The sequence below is a fragment of the Netta rufina genome (genome assembly GCF_964035555.1).
Source record: "Netta rufina genome assembly, chromosome: 19".
Lineage (NCBI taxonomy): Eukaryota > Metazoa > Chordata > Aves > Anseriformes > Anatidae > Netta > Netta rufina.
In genome coordinates, this window is record NC_140143.1 from 268150 (window position 1) to 280463 (window position 12314).

At 51.5% G+C, this 12314-nt stretch overlaps 2 protein-coding genes across 2 annotated transcripts; both read left to right on the forward strand.

Moving 5' to 3' along the window:
• Positions 1–770: 770 nt before the first annotated feature.
• MYADML2 (myeloid associated differentiation marker like 2) lies at positions 771–2855 on the forward strand. Its single transcript, XM_084298474.1, has one exon. It carries the CDS (start codon positions 1082–1084, stop codon positions 1988–1990), a length of 909 nt encoding a protein of 302 aa, XP_084154600.1. The 5' UTR covers positions 771–1081; the 3' UTR covers positions 1991–2855.
• A 3777-nt stretch (positions 2856–6632) lies between these two features.
• PYCR1 (pyrroline-5-carboxylate reductase 1) lies at positions 6633–11935 on the forward strand. Its single transcript, XM_084298383.1, has 7 exons — positions 6633–6813; positions 6911–6981; positions 7064–7243; positions 7923–8144; positions 8632–8724; positions 9127–9290; positions 9386–11935. Exons 1-7 carry the CDS (start codon positions 6747–6749, stop codon positions 9543–9545), a joined length of 957 nt encoding a protein of 318 aa, XP_084154509.1. The 5' UTR covers positions 6633–6746; the 3' UTR covers positions 9546–11935.
• The last annotated feature ends 379 nt before the right edge of the window (positions 11936–12314 follow it).

Genomic DNA, 12314 nt, shown 5'->3' on the forward strand with positions numbered 1-12314 from the left:
CAAACAGCTGTCTGGGAAAGCTTTGATCCAATAGGAAGAAGGGTTTGACACTATACATTGAAATCTGTGTTCCAAAGCAAAGCCAAGGATATCAAAGCCATTTTTTGTCAACAACTGCATTTGTTTTTGCCATTCAGAGATACAAGAATAACTGGTTTCCATAGAAGTAAAACAGAGACAGGGAAGAGTTTAAGGAGACAGCGAGGACTGGCGATCAAAATCTTCACAGCTGCATGCTCTCGCTAATGCTCAAAGCACAGCAGGGCTTTTCACAGCAGGTAAATGTATTACTGCTCCAGATCAAAAGGAGCAAAGTGAGTCAGCTTTTATCACAGCCTCTGCTCTATGTCCTTTTGCAGTGCTTACAATGCCTTCAGGCTTGGGCCTCTTCTCAGGCAGCCCCGGGTCTGTGGGGCAGTGTCCCTGTTTCTGCACCATGGCTGAATCAGAGCCCACCTCCACCAACAGCCTTGTGGCGTGGCTGTGGGGAGGACAGCAGTGCACAAGTGACCTACACGCTTCTAAAGGAGCAACAGAAGGATAATCAGGAGCCCCTGATGGACCTCACAGTTTCAGTGTTAAATAACACCGGCTCACGGCAGTTGAGAGGGGCAGGACTCATTCCAGAACTATTAATATAGCCTCTATTTATACTCCTGGGTTCCTGCAAACGCCATAGCAGAGAGCTACAGCTGCAGAACTGAAATGGAATAAATGTCAGCCTCCAGGGAGAAAGTGATCCTTTCAGCCATCATGTGGGAAAGGAGACAGTGAAAGGACAGAATAAGGGGCAGCGTTCAGACCTGGGAAAGCAGAGCGAGCTGATCGTGGCACCCTGAGAATGCAGCCGGTGGGCAGAGCCAGCCAGTAACCTCCCTGCAGCAGCAAGTCTGTGCTGAGAGGCTGCCAGAAACGCACATTCAGCGTCACACACAGCACCTACGGATACCGGCAGAGATGAGGCAGGGATTCAAGCTGCTGTCCCACTGACTCGGCCCCAGGTGTGACTCAGGACAAAGGAGCAAAAGCCTGAAAGTAAGCTCTTGGTTTTTTTTAGTGCACTGTCTGCTGGACTGGAAAGATGATGGAGAACACAGGAGGGCCATATCTGAACACCGCTGCTGTAACGTCCCCTGTGGGAATAGCTCGCTTGCTGCAGATAATGTTTGGATGCACCACATTCAGCCTGGTTGCCCACCAAGGGGGATTCAGTGCAGCATACGGCACTTTCTGCATGTTTGTCTGGACCTTCTGTTTTGCCGTCACTGTCTTCATCATAACCTGCGAGTTCACGCATCTGCACAGCTGCCTGAGCATTTCCTGGGGAAACTTCACTGCTGCTTTTGCCATGCTTGCCACACTCATGTCCGTCACGGCAGCAGTGATCTACCCACTCTACTTTGTCCAGCTTGGCTGTTACCCTATCGGCTGTGAGGTGAGAGACTTTCGTATAGCAGCCAGCGTCTTTGCCGGCCTCGTGTTCGTTGTGTATGCCGTGGAGGTGTTCCTGACCAGGGCAAAACCAGGACAGGTCACCAGTTACATGGCCACTGTCTCTGGGCTTCTGAAAATCGTTCAGGCCTTTGTGGCCTGCATCATCTTTGGGGCGCTGGTGAACGACAGCCAGTACAGCAAATACGTAGCGACACAGTGGTGTGTGGCTGTCTACAGCTTTTGCTTTGTGGTGACAGTGGTGGTGGTCGCCTTCAGCGTCACAGGTAAGACCGCTTTGCTCTGGTTTCCCTTCGAGCGCTCTGTGGTTGTCTACACCTTTGGGGCCGTCCTGCTGTATGTGAGTGCGGCTGTCATCTGGCCGGTGTTCTGCTTCGACAGTAAGTACGGCTCCCCACAGCGCCCCGGCCTCTGCGCCAGGGGCAGGTGCCCGTGGGACAGCCAGCTGGTGATCGCCATCTTCACCTATGTCAACTTGCTGCTCTACGTCGTGGACCTGGCCTACTCCCAGCGCATCCGCTTCGTCTCCCACCTCTGAAGTCTGAGTCTGCCTCCGCGAGGTCATCCTGGCTCCAACAGCAGCAGTGAGGGAAGCGGCAGGAGACGGGATGCAGCAAAGGCAGGCACTGCCCGGGTGCGCCAGGGAGAGCCACAAACCAGACTTCAAGGTTAAGACTGACTGGAGCAGCAAGTCAACAGCCCATGGTGGGTAGGCTGCCCACCTCCCTGTCATTCAGCATCTGCTTCGACCTCCTGGTGCCAGAGCAAAGAAATTCTGTGGTTCAAAGTATGCAAAATGGCCTTTCATCTCCAGAAAGCAAAAATGCTTGCTGCAATAGCAGGTCTGTAGGCTACTGGATTACTGAGCCAAATATTAGGAAAGATACCAAGGATTTTGAAACTGTTACCAACACTTAACTATAATCAAGTGACTACCCAGGAAGTGGGAAAGTTAAAGGCTGCATCAAGGAACACCAGTTGTGGAGATGAAAAACAATCCTTCAAAGTTTGGGTTAGTCTGGGCTATGTGGTGAGACATGAAATGCTTACAAGTGTGGGAAATTCCAGTCAGGATGTTTCTGAGAAGAACATAGCTGTAGCATTATTTTGAAGGTTACCAGTCATCTCCCTCTCCCTTTTCTCTCCAGCACCAAAAAAGAATATCCTCAAGCATGCGCCTTGGTAGGAAGCATGGGATATTCTTATTTAGCAAACACCGGGTCATTACAGAAATGAAAATTTGTGAAATTGGGGTTCTACTGCCAGGAAACTGGGTGCAGAACAGAGCCAGACTGCAAAATAACTGTATAATCAGACACCTGAACTTGAGCAGGACCAGAAGGTATCTTGACATGCGCTTTGTCTCAGTTCATGTGCCACTGTTTCTTTACACTGATGTAATTTTTTTTCTAAGATGATTAAAGATATGGGGGGGGGGGGGGGGGTTGGGAGAGAGGGCGGAATGGATGCAAAGATTAATTGATCTCACAGCTCTGCATAAAAGACCAAATTTGTGGGGAAAAAACCTTGCACATAATGGTAACAAATCCAGAGTGCTGCCTCAGACCAGATCAGGTTCTAGGATTCCCGAACTCTTTGTGTCACCAACCAGCTGCACTTCTCTGACCCATCCCTCACAAAACACCCACTTTGAAGTCTCACATAGCATGGCTCAGATTTCAAGCTTAATAGAAGAACTGTTCATTTCTGATCCAGCAAGAAACCAAAGCAGTCTGAGTACTTCTGCTGAAGGCACGCAGACTAGATAGGTTTGATTAAAATCTAGAAGTAGCTGACTGTCAGAAGAAGGATTTGTTTTTTAACCAAATTAAAATAAAGCTGAATGGCAGACTTGAGTACTACATCTCCAGAGGTTTGTGTACGTTCATGTTGCTCTCTGCACAGTTGTTATTTCACCAGGCATATCCCTTCTGCTTTCTGCCAGAAAGCACAGTTCAATTTATTTTGATGTATGAAGCCTGAATGCAGCCCTAAAAAAATGTATGGACAAGACCGCCAAGACCTCTGACTGACATTCTTTGTAGCAGACTCACTCAGGAAAAAGGAAGGAAATGCATTTTTCATTGTTGTTTGTACGAGGTTTGAAAAGCAAAGGAAAAAAATATATGTTGGGACAGATTGCATTGGACAATTCTGCTACCCTGAGTAGGAACCAGCATTTAGAACTGGGAACTATTAGTCCATGAAACAGGACAAGAATCAGTATCTATCATAAAGGGAGTGCACTAAACAGCCTTCCAAGGGATTTTTCTCTTGCACAAATTCCCATTAAGGGCAGGAAATTTTAAAAATAATGGCCCAGCAAGAGGCTGGCCAGCTTCTTCCAGGGCACGAGTTAAGACTACCTAGTATAGGTATAAGAAAGGACATTAGGGAGCTTTATTTTTTTTTGCAAACCAGATAATCTAAGGCATTGTACAAACAAGAAATACTACATTTGGAAAAGAAATTATTTGTAGTAGAGCAGGCAATGTACAAATAGAGTTACTGCATACAAGAAGAATCTAGAGCATTTATGATGTATTTTTTTAAACTTGACAACCTGGACAAATTAAGCTGTGTAATGCTTGGAAATTATTTAGCTTTTGTTATTCCGGAGTGGGAAAAAAAAATAAGGTGACAGTAAACCATCCTGGTTTCTGTTATAAAATTTTAACCTGAAGGGGAAAAAATATATTTATATATATTGTTTTAAGAAAGCATCTTCCTGCAGGCTCCATCATGGCTACAAGGAGCTGGTGGAAACCAGGGAGAGGGGTGTCAGTGACAGGTGCCCAGCAGGGGCTGCTTGCCCTGGAGGTGATGCTGCCAAGCTCCTCAGCTGGTTAACACCTTTTTTCAGCTATGTATTTTGCTTGCTTCTTGCTGTGAAGATTTTGCACCAAGCAATTAGCAGGAGTATGATTAAAAATCTGCTAATGGCACAAGTTCATGCAATTTATACAATGCCAGGGGCATAAAGCAAGGCCCAAGAGAAACAGGCAACTGGGAAACAATTGGGGTAAAATTTAGTGTCTCAACAGCAAGGAGGAAATAGAATTTAACATGGAAATCATGATACCACTGACTGGAGGAGTGGAAAGAATAGTCATTGCCAAGAACAGTGTGTTCAGATTTAGCTTTCTCATCTGCCAGCCAAAGACTGAGCAAAAAATGTTAGCATGGTCAAAATGGCAAAAAAAATAAAGATTGTGTGGACAACAATCCACTCTTTTAGGGGAAAAAAAATGAAAACCTCATGCTTTAGTGGTTAAAACACCCTCTAACCATTGGAAACTATGAGATTACCCAATCTAGGACAGAGAACATCCAATATCTGCTTAATATGATTTTAACAACCAACCCTATTATGATCCAATTAATTAAAAAGCCTTTTATTTCCAGAGCTCATTTTTCTCCTTAATTAATAAATTATGATCAAGTAACTTGTATTCTGCTGCAAAGCAAAATAAGATCAATGATTCTCAAAGTTTTTTGTTAAGCTTATGTCAGAACGCACATGTGCTTGTTTAGAACTAGGGATTTATGCTTGCAGATAGCCTACACAGGTCATAGAAGCATGTATTTTAAAAAATTAAATAAAAAGTAAGATCTGAATCTTTAGTATTCTCATCACCACCTTGATGAAGGCGACTAGGATTTAGTATCACAGAAAGACAGCATTCAGGAACATTTGCCCACAGGAGAAACACGGACTTTATTTTTGTCAATAAAGGAAATAGTAAAAAGCCAAAGAAGGAAAGAAAAAAAATCGGTGTGGTAAGATTACACTGAGGAAGAAAAACACTGCCTAGCTACGTATTTCACAATGTCTTGGTCTCCTCACAGGCCATTGCTATGGACCTTTCCTCTGAGTGAACCCACAGCACAGGCCTGTTTCTCTGAAGCACTAGCTCCTGCCACAGATGAGATGAAACCAGCCTTTGTTCTGAGCACCCAAGCGACTTCCTTGATGATAGCTGAGGCACTCGATGCAGGTATCTATTAGCTGTGCTAACGGAACTTCTCTGGTCGCTGGGTTATAAAAATTTCCATCCTGGTTCAAGTGTAGGAAAATCTTTTTATTCAGGAAATCTATAGGTAATCTGAAGAAAGTGAGAAAACCGCCACTCTAGAATCAAAGGCTGCGTGAGTCATTCCCCAGCAAAACAAGAACCTGTACGGGCAAGAAAAGGAAAAACCCGCAGGGCTGCTGCTCGGCGAGGCAGAACCAGTTCATCAGCTCGCTTCCTGGCCACCCACCGCCCAACCCAGGGCTAGCCAGGGAGAAGGAGGGCGAGAAGGGCAAAGGCGACGGGATAAAAGGGGCGTTAAAAAAGCAAGCGCGGGAGAGGAGAAAGAAAACAACAACAAAAAAAAGCCCAGCAGCAGGCGGGGCTCGGGGGACTCCTTCCTCACACCTGCTGCACCCATTACCCCGCGCCCCCGCCCGCAGGATTCCTGGGCCGCGCCACACGCCCAGCGAAACCGCTCCGCACGGCGAGATTCCAGCGCGGCCTCAGACAAAGGCGCGGAAGCATCCGAGGAATGTCTGGAATCGGCAGCTGGAAAAGGCCCCTTGGAGCCGGGCCCTCCCCGCCGGCCCCGGGCCCGCGGGAGGCCGCGGGCAGCCCCGGCCGCGCGGGCCCCGCTCTGCGGCTGGCGGCGGCCGCCCACACCCGGGGGGGCGGAGCCGCCGAGGCCCCGGGGCCGCGCCGCGGGCACGCGCCGCGATCGTCCCGCTCCGGCGCCGCGGGTCGAGGCGCGGAGGCCCCGGGAGCCGCCCCGGCCCCGGGCGAGCGCGGTGCCGGCCGGCCGAGGGCCCTCTCCGCGGGCGGCGCCGGGCCCCGCGGCCCCCCGGTCCCTGCCCCGCCGCGGCCGCCCCGGCGCAGGGCGGCGCCCGAAGCTTCCAGAAGGCGGCGGGCGGCGGCCGCGGCTCGGGCGTGCCGAGAGCTCCGCCTCGCGGCGCGTGGCGAGCGGCCGCAGCTGGCCCCGCGCGGCCCCCGTCGGCGGCGAATGATGCAAGGCCCGGCGCGGGTTGCGCCAATCGCTGGCGGGGGCTCAGCCGGAGGCCCCGCCCCTCGCCCCTGAGAGGCGGAGGCGCGGCGCGGCCCCGCCCTGCAGCGCTCCCATTTGCTGCGCGCCGCCGCCCCGCCCCCCGCGCCGCGTCATCGCCCGCCCGCGCCGCGCGGGGCCACGTGGACGGCGGCGTGGCCGCAGGTGGGACCCGGCGCAGCCCGACCCGACCCGCTCCGCTCCGTTCCGTTCCGTTCCGTTCCGCTCCGCTCCACACCATGAGCGTGGGGTTCATCGGGGCCGGGCAGCTCGCCTTCGCCTTGGCCAGGGGCTTCACGGCCGCAGGTGGGTGGCGGGGCGCGGGCGAGGCGGGCGGCGCCTCCCGTCCCGTCCGGTCCCGTCCCGTTCCGGCTGACGCGGTGCCGCGCGGTGCCGTCCGCAGGGGTCCTGGCTGCGCACAAGATCACGGCGAGCTCCCCGGACACCGAGCTGCCCACCGTGAGCGGGCTGCGGGTGAGTGCGGGGGCGCGGCGGGGAGCCCGGCGGGCGAGCAGCCCCGGCCCACAGCCCTCCCGTTTGTCCCCGACCGCTGCAGAAAATGGGCGTGAACTTCACGGTGAGCAACAAGGACACGGTGAAGAGCAGCGACGTCCTCTTCCTGGCCGTGAAGCCCCCCATCATCCCCTTCATCCTGGACGAGGTGGGCCCCGACATCGAGGCCCGCCACATCGTGGTCTCCTGCGCTGCCGGCGTCACCATCAGCTCCATCGAGAAGGTGAGGGGAGCCGCGGGCAGGGTCCTCCTGGCGCCCAGCCACCGCCGGGCCCGCGTCCTTCGGCCCCGTGCTGCGACGGCCGCCCTGGGAGTCAAAGCTGGTAGGGCAGGATGATGCTGGAGACGGCCTCGAGCCTGTCCTGCTGTCGTCTTCCAGCAGCTGGTGCAAAGGGCTGGCACTGCTTGCGATTCCCGGTAGTACCGTGTTTATACTGCACCCTCCTGGTCGCTTTGGGCCCCCTTTGCCTGCCCACATCAAAATAATCTGTAGTAGTTTTTGTGCCAGCTCTTTTATCGTGTGTAATGCTATCAGATCTTTTTTCTCTCAACAGAGGTGGGTCATCTCCCCTGAATTTCTGCAGACTTTCTGCTAAGTGTCTGCAGGAGCTGTTTTGGAGACTTGTGAGTTGATGTGGGAGGTGTTCAGGATGTTGTTCCCAACAGTAGCTTTGCTCAGCTTTGTATTTGCTGGTGATACAAAAAACTTCCCTTTCAAGTTTTGCCTGCTTTGGCTAAAAACAGGGGATTTGGGATACAGGAGTCTGTCCGCTCCTCTGCTTGAATTGCTCTTGCCCCTTGGGAGCCCTTTCCTAGACAGCCTATTTGGTATGCCAGATATACACTGAAGTTTTTTCTTTCTCCTTCTTCTTTCTCTCTCTCCAATGATTTTCTGTCCTAAGAAACTCTCGGCCTTCTGCCCCACACCTAAAGTAATCAGGTGCATGACGAACACCCCTGTGATTGTCCGGGAAGGTGCTACAGTCTATGCCACTGGAACTCATGCGGACGTGGAGGATGGGAAGCTGTTGGAACAGCTGATGGCCAGTGTAGGCTTCTGCACGGAAGTGGAAGAGGACCTCATAGATGCTGTAACGGGGCTCAGTGGCAGCGGCCCTGCGTATGTATGTGCTGCTTCCTCAACTTGTAAAAATCTAGGGGAGAACGGTGGACTTTGCATGCAGTGAAAATCTGTGCAACTTCAGCATGTGGTTTCTTGTTTTTCTCATTACTCACGTTCGTGATGGGACATGTAATCCAGGTATCTGGTTTATAACCAGTATAGGTCAACAACAAAATTCCATTACCAGTTGGATGAGTCTGAAGTCCGTAGTCAGTGTGCAGTGTTCGCATGTCCACGTTGCAAAACCTGGGCCTCTTGTTAGTATGACCTAGAAGCTAAATTTTTCCCATTCCCTCCATAGCTCAGCTGTAACTAGTGGGAGGGAAGCCTGGCATGGCATCAGTACAGTAAAGGGTCTGACTTCTGTCAAGTCTTTGTAAGTGACAGGAGTCACAATGTGATCCTAGATCCCTGGATTCTGTCCTCCATAAGAGTATTAGTCTTGGAATAGAGTGTTTCAGTCACTTTCTGATTGTTTCTTATCTCAGGCATTCACTGCCCTGGATGCTCTGGCAGATGGAGGTGTGAAAATGGGACTTCCCCGCAGGCTGGCTGTCCGGCTTGGAGCCCAGGCTTTACTGGTCAGTGTTTCTTCTCTGAAATGCACTTGAGTTTGTGCCCGCTCTGTGCAGAGAATTCTGCACATCATGGTTTAAAACGATCTCAGTCTGTACTGAATCTACTTTAAAATATGTTTGGTTTGAATGCACACACATTCTCAGTGAGGGGACATAAGAAGCATCTGCAGCAATCTTCTGGCACTGATGGTGGTGTGGGAGCCCAGGCCTAGGGGAACCATCACTCCTGTGCAGGCTTTTTCATCTCTGGAAAGTGTTTTGGCAGCATGCTAATAGTTCTCAGGCAGACAAGTTTTGCCTGCTGTGTGTGTTTAGGTGCTGCTCTGTGCAGCAGAGAACAGGAGTATTTGACAGTGGGTTTCCTCAGTCAGAGTTCTGGTAGCTGTCTTCCCTTCCTCTCTACAGGGTGCTGCCAAAATGCTGTTAGAATCTGAACAGCACCCGGGTCAGCTGAAGGACAACGTCTGCTCTCCGGGGGGAGCCACCATCCATGCCCTGCACTTCCTAGAGAGTGGTGGCTTTCGCTCACTCCTGATCAATGCTGTGGAGGCTTCTTGCATCCGGACAAGGTGGGCAACACAAAGTCCTAAAGAGCCTGCAAACTTTCCCTCCCAAACCCTGCTTCTTCCTCTTGCTATGTCTCTCTCCCACTACCCCTCTGCAGGGAGCTGCAGCATTTGGCAGACCAAGAGAAGATCTCCCCAGCAGCCATAAAGAAGACTTTGTTGGATAAGGTGAAACTGGAGTCTCCTTCTCTGTCTTTGGCATCTGCCAGCAAAGTCAGTCTGTTTACCAATAAGAGCCCCAGCAGCAAGAAGAACTGAACAGACTGCCGTAGTCTGGCTTTGCTGAACATCAGTCTCCTCCATGCCCTTTCTGTCTTGTCTAAGGAAAATGCTTACTCTGAATGTTGGTGTCCTCCATACCTGGCTCTTGGCTTGCAGCAGCTGTGGGACAGTGCAGAGCTGTAGAAAAGGGTCTGTAACCTCTAGAGGAGTTTGTGCCAACTGTCCCTAGCATTGCTGTTCTCCAGTGGGCAGGTGTGATACCATCATCAGAGTTTATCAAGGGCATCATTTGACCAGAAGCCTTGAATGATTTCAGAACTCAGGCAGTGTTTGTGTCCCATGCAGAAATGGTTTCTAATAGTTTTTTTAAGAAGTCTCCAAATGCTCTTTGATCTCAAAGGTTTGAATCAGGCTTGGATCCCACTTAACCCATCTTGCATCTGCTGTCAGAGCTTGTGTCTTGTTGCTGTCTGTATTAGCTAAAGCAGGTACTGCCACAAAAATACAATTCTGTGTACTACATTAGAGGCTGGGCTCTAATGTACCTCCTACAAGGTACGAAAGTGCATCTTCTGCATTTCCCATCAGCCTTGACTTTGACAAAGTGATGGCATGAACCCCTGGGCCACGCTCCATTTCTTTCTTTGCTGTTTACCAATTTTTTCCCCACTCCATGTGGTTTGAGGAACTATGAACTGCTCTTGCTGTCCTTCCTTTGCTGCTAGCTTTGCTTGATGGATTAGGCAGGTAGAGGAGTAGTGAGTGCTCCCTATTCCCTCCCCTCTCCATGGCCAGGATCTGCTCTCACATACCCATATATGTGTTCTGATTCCACTGTGCTCCCTGATGCTCTGCTCTTTGCACTGCTTCTGAGGCAGCAGGGAGCAAAGCTGAAGGACACCCTCCTACAGAGAAAACTTTGTGTATGTTCCCCTAGGCTTGCGCAGGGTTTGGTACCCGGGTGCTGGGCTACCGGTTGATGTCAGGACTCTTCTCAGCACCTTTCTTTGCTTCAGGCTGTACCTCCTTCTCAGACTGCAGTGTTGATGCTTATTAACACTGCTTAAGCTTGTGCAATCCATCAGTGTTGCAATGAGCTGATTGTCCCTTCCAGACAGCACTTTTCCCAGTAGAGCTCCTGGGCTGGTGAATTCCAGCATAGAAGTCCTCAGGCTCACTTTATGTTGGCACAATTATGTCTTTTCTTTTACCATTGTTTCTTTGAAGGTGTCATGTTGCTAATGGCTAAAATGGGAAAATGCCTAGAAATGCGTTGGGGGGTGCCTCACGCATTTGCATTCCTACTTCTTTAGGATACAAGACCAAAGGGAAACACTGAGTCACCTGGCCTAGCTTGCGGCTCAGATGTTGTCCTATCTCACCTAACTCATCTTGCATGAGACCCAGGAGGAAAGTCAGTCCCTGCTTGACACAAAAGTGGTCAAGGTGGGACATGAGTGCCTCATACCTATCTGGCAATAAGGACTTGCTTGTTGAAATACATCCAGCTGACTATGCTTTTGCAGAGGAGTAAGACTTGCTGTTCCAGTGTGAAGAATTTCCCAAGTCTAACTTAAATTCATGAGCAAAAAAAAAAAACAAAAAAACAGAAGTATGGGGTCTAGAAGCAGTGGTTTCTTCTGCCGGCCAAATTCCAGTATTTGTGAGGGAAGGAATCTGGCCAGCGTTGTGGCTGTAGAAAGCAGAGAGGGAAGCCTTAGTCCTTCCTGGTGCTGGCACAGCCCTGAGCACCAGGCCAGGCATGAGCTGGTGGTGTGATGGGCTGGGGACAGCTGGGGTCAACATAGCAGCTCTCTTCTCTGGACCCACAGGGAGAGGGATTTGTGGTTGTAGCCTCAAAGCACAAGGGACCAATGCTGATCAGACAGATGATGGATGACAGACAGTCACTTAAAGGCAGTTAGCCTTCAGGCACGGTTCTGGCATTCATCCCCGTAACAGCCCTAAAGAGTTAGCATCTACTGCTTTATGTGGTTTCTTTATAGCTAACTTCCCTTCATGTTTTCCCTGCCTTTACTCTTCTCCCTGAGCCTGAGTCCTATCTCAAGCCATAAAACTGCACAAAATGTGTGTGCTGCCCTTGTCATTTTTACTGGGCTACAGGGGGAGCAGCAAGCTGGATGGGACAGAATGGATTTGGGTGGATAAATGCGTTATGCCATGTTCTACCTTGAGGTACACTGAGGGAGGACTGGTACAAGGAAGACACTTAAGGTGGGCTGTCTCCGGAGGAATCCTGTGCATTTAGGTGATGCAGGAAATGCATTTACTGACCAGTGCAGAAGCTGTCAAAGGTGCTAGTGCTGATTGTTTCTAGTGTTAGGCTGGTAGCAGGGCATGATGCTGTAGGCATGAGATAGCTACTCCTCCTTGCTCTTTACATAATAAACTGTTTCTCTGACTGAGGTCTGTGGCTAGTGCCGGCTGTTGGGAGTGGGTACGGCTCCTGCCTCCGAGAGCAGCCACCAGGCCCTCGCTGTGCCGTGGCTCGGGCAGGTGTGGGTGTGGGGAGTGCCTGGCCTGCCGCCCTCGCTGCTGCGGCGACACGGGCTGCTGGGGGGCACCGCGCCACCGGTTTGTGTTCGAGAGGAAGGAAGGAAGGCGTCTGGCTGCAATCCCCACACCGAGGGCTTCGGGCGCTAACCCGTGTCCGCCCGCCCTGACCCGGCGGCTCAGCGGGGCTCTGCCGCTGCCCGCGCCGTTCGCTCGGAGCCGGGCGGGGGCTGCGGGTGCCCAGCGCGGGGCTCTCCGGGACGGGCGGCGCCGGGCCGGCTGCCCGGGCCC